The sequence below is a fragment of the Monopterus albus genome, unplaced genomic scaffold (assembly GCF_001952655.1).
Source record: "Monopterus albus unplaced genomic scaffold, M_albus_1.0 scaffold147.1, whole genome shotgun sequence".
Lineage (NCBI taxonomy): Eukaryota > Metazoa > Chordata > Actinopteri > Synbranchiformes > Synbranchidae > Monopterus > Monopterus albus.
In genome coordinates this window covers 43,575-52,402 of record NW_018128027.1, presented here as the reverse complement: position 1 = coordinate 52,402, position 8,828 = coordinate 43,575, and the positions used below count along the sequence as shown (strand labels likewise).

The 8,828-nt window shown below is 40.8% G+C and overlaps 1 protein-coding gene across 2 annotated transcripts in view; it reads left to right on the top strand.

The window, feature by feature from the left end:
- The window catches only part of LOC109968344 (uncharacterized), a 36,699-nt gene that overhangs the window by 20,135 nt on the left and 7,736 nt on the right, over window positions 1–8,828 (top strand). For both annotated transcript variants that reach the window (XM_020614546.1, XM_020614545.1), the window contains exons 2-3: window positions 845–926; window positions 1,077–1,591. In XM_020614546.1, coding sequence (XP_020470202.1) covers window positions 845–926; window positions 1,077–1,591 — 597 coding nt within the window. The remainder of the gene's footprint in view (window positions 1–844; window positions 927–1,076; window positions 1,592–8,828) is intronic.

Here is an 8,828-nt window from a genome sequence, read left to right as displayed (position 1 = left end):
TCCTAACTGTGCACATGATCTGTATAATATTTAGAGGTGTTCCTAATATTGTAATCTTTTCATATATATGTAGCTGCGGAGAACAAAATATTGAGACCCCACTTAAATAAACTATGACTTCAAATATTAACTTGTAATTGAATGTATTCAGGGCAGCATGGTGGCGCAGTGGTTAGCACCGTTGCTAACCAGGTTCCAGGTTCAGGCCCCACCCGGGAACTTTCTTTGTGGAGTTTGCATGTTCTCCCCCGTGCTTGCGTGGGTTCTCTCCAGGTACTCTGGCTTCCTCCCACAGTCCAAAGACATGCAGCTTAGGTTGATTGGTGTCTCTAAATTGCCCATAGGAGTGCGTGTGCGTGTGTGTGGTTGTTTGTCTATGTGTTAGCCCTGCGATGGATTGGCGACCTGTCCTGAATTAGCATCTATACAATAATAATAATAACAATAAATAATTGGATAACAATAATTTCTTCATCAAGATGTGAATTAAGTGTTCCCTTAATTTATTGAGAGGTGTGTATTGATTGTTTGTGTTGCAGTTTATGGATTACTTTTTTTAATGGGAAGAAAGCATTCACACAGCTCCGGTTTTGGGTGCATCATTGCAGTTGTTAAGGTGTTGCTTTTTATTTTGAGCAAGTATTTAAGTGGCTTTTTGTAAATGATATTCTTATCCCTCACTGTTTCTGTGAAATTGAAAACAGCCTTAACAATTGATCCTGGGCCTAATTAAATTTTGACTGAGGAGTGTTTCAGAGAGATATTTGTCAAAGTAGGGAATATAAAACATTATTTTGCCAGGCATGCATCATGTTTGACCTACAGTATAAGATCCTTTTTCCAGATTTCTTACCATGGCAATGGTGAGGGAGGGGAGAGTGATGACTCAGAGGGAGAGAACCAGGAGCTTGCACAGATTGACAGAGGTAGGTGCCCTCTGCCAAATACATTCTTTGTTTTAAATAGACAATCTTCTACATCATCCATTACAGTGCTTGTAGATAAAGCATTTGTTGTCTTTTGCAACCATGTCTCTACCTTCTCCTTTGACATTTCATGTTTATCAACTCCTTTAGAGAGATGGAGAAATTGTGCCCTCACCCCGTTGGCCACCAGCCAGCAGCACAACCAGGGTCCCATCTCTCTGGCCCGGTTACGACACCTCCGCCTTCTTTTAGATGCCAATCTGGATCATCACTCTTCAGAAGAAGAGCTTGAGCGAATAAGCTGTAGTGACAACAGGAAGTGGATGTCTGCACTTCCCCAGCACCACAGTGATCACCACAGCAGTGCCTCCAGCGATGAGGAGGTGCGGGACCGCTGTGGCTGCGGGTCACCGGCTGCCTCTGCCAGGCCTCTGGTTGAGCCAGGCGTTTGCCTGACTGCATCCCCCAGCCCTGTGCACTTCAGCTCCAGCCCACCACGTAGCCTCAAGCCTCCCCCCATGCGCTTTCAGCTGCAAGTGGTACAGCCAGTGGCACGGCCCATTATTTTGACCCACTTTGACCAATCAGCACCTTATAGAAAGTACCGGCATAGCTACAGCGTGGAGCAATGTAGACCCAGCCTGGACCTGGAGAAAATGCAAAAGGTTAGTGTCCAAGCCATAGTTAATATATCTCATTACTTTTTTATTAGCACCAACCTCTAGAATATAAGATACACTGTTGTACACCAATCAGCCATAACATTATGACCACCTGCCTAATACTGTTTACGTAGGAGTCAATGTGACAGTTGGTTGGCACTCGTGTCACTCTGCAGCTCACTGTGCATCTTCTGTAAATCCATTTACTTCCACAGTTATACTATCAAGAAGAACACAGATTTGTCTACAATTCAGTTGAAAAACTTGCATAAAAGGAATAAAAAATGTGGTCATGAGGACAGGTTAGAATTTTTTAGACAATTTCAACAGCCTCACCTCTCTAGGTGTGATATCACCACTACAGTCCCTGACTGTTTCTTTTCATAGAGACCAATGTACAGTATTTCTAAATCTAAACCATTTTAACAAAGATTCAAATCAATTTTAATTTTTTGAAAAGTACAAATGGAAGTTAAAAGTTTAATCTACAGTAGGTCAACCTCATCATCAGTGAGCCGTGGGTGTCCATGACCCTGTCACCAGTTCACCATTTGTCCTTCCTTAGACACTGTTGGTAGGTACTAACCACTGCAGACCAAGAACACCCCACAAGACCTGCAGTGTGGGAGATGATCTGACCCAGTCACCACAGTTTGGCCCTTGTCAAAGTCACTCAGATCCTTACACTTGCCCTTACACTTGCCCACATCAACATCAAGGACTGAATGTTCACTTGCTGCGTAATATACCCCGCACACCTCCAGGTGCCACTTTAATGAGATAATTAGTGTTATTCAAGTCACCTCTCAGTGGTCATAATGTTATGCCTGATCGGTGTATATAGATTTCAGTGATATTGAAACTTTTATGTTCCCTCCTAAGCAAGAAGTTGTTTCTTCTCTCAGCGCTTTAGATGTGTAATGAACACTGTGTTATCCAGCTCTCTTGACTTTTAGATATTTTAGTATATTTGTTTTATCATCGCCCTATTATTAGCTAACATTACTTATATAATATTGACTAAACAACACTTTGGAATTGATCATAAGCTTTACTTAAATAAGAGTAGCAATTCTATGCTGTAAAGAAACAAAACTTGTAAATAGAAGATGAGTATTTGAAAATGACTTAAAATTACCAAAATGTACTTGGGGAAGCAAAACTGAGTAATCAGACATATCGCTCTTGTAAGTGGTATCGTATTAAATAATTGGATTGTTATTAAGGCATTAATGTGTAAGTAGCATTTTAATGTTGCAACTGATCAAAGTGGAACTAATCTTAACTAGAAGTTGATCGAAACGGAGTAATCTTGGACATTAGTTTCATACTGGCAGCCCCTCTGAAAGAGGCACAAGCTCTTACGGTGGAGGATGGTGTACATAAAGCTTAAGGTTCACAAAGGAATAAAACACCAAAATCACCAGTAAAGTGTTATCTTTGCTCGGGGGGGGACTGTCATTGTACATGTTCAATTAGTATAGACTTTTATTTTAAGACAACCACACGCATTTTAAGCTTTTGAGGGCCACATAAAATGATGTGGTGGGCCGGATTCGGCATGTGGGCCTTGAGTATGACACGCGACTTATTCAGTGGTGAATTATCAGGTTACTTACACCGATTGTCTCTCATATGACCCACACTAATTATACCCTCAACAGGATATTGAGCTTGGAGAGCCCTAAATTACCAGGGTACAAAATAAAGTAACACTGCCCTTTAGACACATCCACACCTGTCCACCTCAGTTATTTTGCAGAAAACTGCTCATTATATATTTTCTTCTGTTCTGTATTATAAGGATGTGGTGATTTCTTCCTAGTAGCTCAATTTGTTTTCTGCCCCCGAATAGTTCAAAATGATTCACAGGATGCCTTATGTGTGAAAACACATTACTCCATTAGTTGAAGTTGATTTCTTGGAGACAGTGTACTTTCCACTAAAAATGTTAGAAGTACTGAGCAGCAGCAAAGCCTCACTCTACCCCTCTGAACAGCTTAAATTGTTATGAGTCAAAGATTCAGTCCAAAAATACAATGATGTCCCTGCAGCCTACCCAACTACTCTTCTCTCTCACACACACACACACACACACACACACACACACACACACACACACACACACCAAGTGCACATTCGCACAAGCAAACAATGTCTTCCCTTTCCATAGCCAGACACTCGCCACCACAGTGGTCTGGCTGGAGAGGGATGAAGGAGAGGGAAGCATGGATGGCAGATGTCCGCCCTCGTTTTGTCACAAAGGCTGGCAAAGGGAAAATGATGGTGGGGTGCAGGCAGAAGGAGAGGATTAAATAAACAGAAAAATGATGGCCACTAATGAGTCATGGAGAAGGTGGTTCACTAATCATTAAATCCAATAGCCTTGTTGGCCTGCACCATGGATGCATGTGTGCATCTGTGTGTGTGCACGCGCATTTGCAGAGAGAGAAACTGCAACTGCAGGTTTCAGGGTTTCATATGTCCATGAGGGAAAGAACTGTTGCCTAGAGGCAGTGGGCAGTGATGAGAGGGGTGAAGAGTAAAAAGAGAGGAAGAGCTGAGTGTGCATGCCGGTGGTGGTGTGGTGGGTACGCGTCTATCACCCTGCCTGTCTTTTGTGTCCATGTGTGTACATCCTCCTTTATCAGTGTTACTCTGTCTTTGTTACCACAGTGCTGGTGCCTGTATGTGACAATGTGTGCACACTCAGTCAAGTGGAATGGGAGGTGCTGTGGGGCCTACAGAGGTAGCTAGTAGACAGAGCTCCAGTCACCATTAACCCTTTAGCTGGACAACCTCCACTCACAAAGTGTAGCTCAACTTACACACCATCGCCATGTCATTTCTTTTACAAATGTTTTTTCAGAGTTTGATATTGGGACCCGAGAAGTATTGGCATCCCGCCACTAAATTGCAGTGGTTTGCCTTCAGCATTTAACCAGCAATTTCCTGACAAGTGCAAATGAGAAATACCAACAATTAATCCCAAAATGTCCAAGAAGAGAAAAGTTGATGCAGAAGGAAGGCAATTTAATGAAAGGTGGGAAAGCGAATATATGTTTCTGCTTCAAGGAGAAAAACTGGTGTGTCTTTTGTGTCATAAGGCAGTGTCGTGGTGAAGGAGTACAATATGCGTCGGCATTTTGAGACCAAACATGGAGTTAAGTATGCTAAAAATTTAGCCTCCAAGAAAAACAACAAATTGTCAAAGAATTAAAAGCCATTTTGTTTTGTTTGTTATTTTCAAAACATAATCAGTGGGTGAGGATGGTGTCTCAGGATGAGGAGGGATCTACTTGGTGTATTCAGGGACAAGCAGCATCACCTTATCAACCTCACCCAAAACTTGACCAGTATAGTTGTGAACTGAGACAACCCTTATTGTTATTTTGAGTTAATGACATATCCTACTTTGTATGTGTAGCACTACTCTTATTTTGCTTTATAATAATGTTGAAGAAAAAATATTTTGAATTGAAATTTTCAAATTTATTTTATTGAGGAAAAAGTTGTTGCAGTCTGTTCAAATTCATATTTCTGGTTAAACCATTGTCAGTTTTAGACTGTTCGATAAATGTTAATCCTGTTTGGCCCACAACTTAGACTGTGGTTTAATTTTTGGCCCCTTATGTGACTGAGTTGACAGCCCTGGTTTAGCCCGAAGAAAGAAATATTGCTGTTAGATATTTTATAGAAGCCAATTTAAAGGTGTTAAAACCAGGGGGAGTGTGTGTAATATGTGTGGAAGGTGTACAGTAGAGGAGGAGTGCACAGCTGTAATCAAGGATGGGAATCTATTATCTGTGAATTGTTGAAGATCCACCTAATATCTTTCCTCTCCTTGTACTAATAAACAAGGAGAGAAATATATTTAATGTTTACCTGTTAAAGCAAGTTTTGTCCACTTGTGGTACTCAAACAGGTCAAAGGACATTGTTGATTTGGGACTATTTAAAGCCATTGATTGGGAGACAAGTACAATATCCTGTGCCCCAGTGTGACCAGGAACCTTTCTTTAGCTCACAATGTTCATTGAGGCTAGGTCAGCAGGTTGTTTTCTTTCAGTATCTGATAATCTCCTGTGTGTTAATCCACGTCCAGTTGGTCAATTGCAGCACTGCCACAGTTTAGCATGATTACCATGAATTAACAGTCTTCACCTAATTTTCATATTGTTTTAGCCTTAGTCTTTTGACAAAAATATAGATAAATTTTAGTTCAGATTTAGTTATTTTGACACATTACACTATATTTTAAACATGATGAGCTGGTGTTTTGGTAAGCTTCAGCATCTGAGACAGTTGTCAATATTCTTCATGAATATCCACAGTTGGCAGGTTGGATGTGTGTGTATGGTTTAAGGAGAAGGGGGTTGTGGTGTGGTGTTGAGCAGAATGGTTCTTCAGTGGTCATGTGTAGTAGTGTGGTGCATGCATGTGTGTGATCCAAAGAGAAAAGTGTATCTATCAGGCACATTGAAAGTTCGTAGCAAGTTGGTTAAAACATACAAGTTTTATGTTTAGTCGAGTTTATAGTCCTTTTTTAACGTGATCAAAATTCAAACAGGTAATTTATAATAATTAATAATAATAATTTTTGTTTATATAGTGCTTTACAACAATGAAGGGAGCTCAAAGTCCTTCACAGTAAAACAGATAAAACAGAGCATGCCAAAATACATAAATGAAAGAAAAGTTAACATTGCACAAATTTAAAACAACAGCGGCTGTACTTCCTGAGGAGGCTGAGGAGGTTTGGCATGTCGCCTAGGATCCTTTGCAACTTCTACAGCTGCATCATTGAGAGCATCTTGACCAGCTGCATCACTGTCTGGTATGGCAGCACTACTGCTATGGACCGCAAGCGCCTGCAGAGAGTGGTAAAGACTGCGGAGAAGATCACCAGGACTCCACTGCCCTCTCTGCAGAGCATTTACCACTGCAGGGTGCGTAGGAAAGGTGCCTCCATCCTCAAAGATCCCACTCACCCCCAGCACGGACTGTTCGCCTCCCTACCCTCTGGCCAGAGGTTCAGAAGCGTGAAGTGTAGGACCTCCAGACTGAAAAACTCTTTCTTTCACTCTGCCATCAGACTCCTAAACAGCTGAGGAGTTTATCACCAGGAAATACGTGATGTACTGTTTACATTCTCAGTTTGCACATGCATAATTGCACAATGAGTGTTGACTGCTGCACATGCTGCTCCCATGCAGCATACATTCTTTGTTATATTCTTATATATTTCTTATTATATTGCTGCATTTGCTGCCTAAAGTGCCTTAGATTTTGTGTTACTTATTTATCTACTTTATATTTCATTTGTATTTTGTGGCATTAATGTGGACGGCAAAGTAAGAATTTAATTGTACAGGGAAACACGTTTCCTAACTGTGCATATGACAAACACCTGAACTTGATCTGTAAGAACTATAACATTCCTGTACAATAAAAATGAGTCAAAATACAGAGAGAGTAAGATTATGAAATATAAAATCAGGAAGGCCTGTAGGCCCTGTATAGCATCGCTGCTACATATTAGATGCCAAAAGCCAGTCTGAATAAATGTGCCTTTAATTTAGACTTAAAAACCATTAATTCCGTTATAGATCCAACCTCCGGGGGCAGGGCATTCCAGAACTTGGGGGCATACGCGGCGAAAGAATGATCTCCCCACTTTTTATACCTTGCCTGCGGGACAACCAGAGACACATGCTCAGAGGAACGCAGCGCTCTGACCGGGGTATAAATGGTTAACAGATCGGTCAAATAGACTGGCGCAAGACCATTAATGGCCTTGAACACAAACAGTAAAATTTTTAAATCTTTTCTAAACTGTACCGGAAGCCAGTGAGGCAACTGAAGAACCGTGGTGATGTGAGCATTCTCTGGAGTGTTTGACAGTAGGTGAGCAGCCGCGTTTTGTACAAGTTGGAGCCTATGGAGTTGAGACTGACTAATTCCAGTATAGAGGGCATTGCAGTAGTCAAGTCAAGAGCCAATGAAGGCATGAATGGGGAACAAAATGGAGTCATTAATGACATGCAGTATTAAGCATTATATCTTTGTTAGTTTTATTTTACTTTTGAGAGAATGAATGAAATACAAAGTACAAATTTCTCTTTGTGAATTCTTGTTCAAGTGTCTTGCACCCACAGGCTCTACAAGTGCTGATTTAAAAAAAAAAAAAAAAAAAGATGGCTGGAGGTGAACACGAGGGCACAGCAGCTTTCTGCCACATCATAACAGCAGGAGTCTTGTTTCCATTCTTTCTTGTGCTCCCTTACCCCATTAGAAGCTACCTCCCCGACCGGAGACAATTCAATGATTATGTGGTCCCTCCACCCCCACTGTGTTTTTGAGAGTAATGGAGCTGTGTGGACATGGAGGTGAATGGGAGACAGGATATTGCATAAGCTTCATTGAATGAGTGTTTAGTCAGGCAGCTGGATTTGCCTCACTTCCTTGATCATCCCAGTTCAGTGCAGATTGACTCCCTGTGCTCACTTTTTGCCAGGTCATACAGTATATTGCTGTTTGAATGTAAAGATTCTGTTCACGTAATGGTTTTGATATGGCTGATTTCAAATGCACTTAAGCCTGACAAACCTTAAGCTTTACTCAACAAACCTCCTTGGGGTCACATTTTTACTGAACTGCACAAGAAACATGTTACTTCTACAGAGTTTTTGAATTGTCACGTGAAGACAAGCTGATGCAGAAGTTTTACTTCATGTTCTAATATGCTCTTCTACAGGTGCTGCTCATATAATTAGAATATCATCAAAAAGTTGATTTATTTCACTAATTCCATTCAAAAAATGAAACTTGTATATTCATTCATTACACACAGACTGATACAGTGGGTACGGAAAGTATTCAGACCCCCTTAAATTTTTCACTCTTTGTTATATTGCAGCCCTATGCTAAAATCATTTAAGTTCATTTTTTTCCTCATTAATGTAAACCCAGCACCCCATATTGACAGAAAAACACAGATTTTTTTTTACATTTTTGCAGATTTATTAAAAAAGAAAAACTGAAATATCACATGGTCATAAGTATTCAGACCCTTTGCTGTGACACTCATATATTTAACTTAGGTGCTGTCCATTTCTTCTGATCATCCCTGAGATGGTTCTACACCTTCATTTGAGTCCAGCTGTGTTTGATTATACTGATTGGATGTGATTAGGAAAGCCACACACCTGTCTATATAAGACCCTACAGCTCACAGTGCA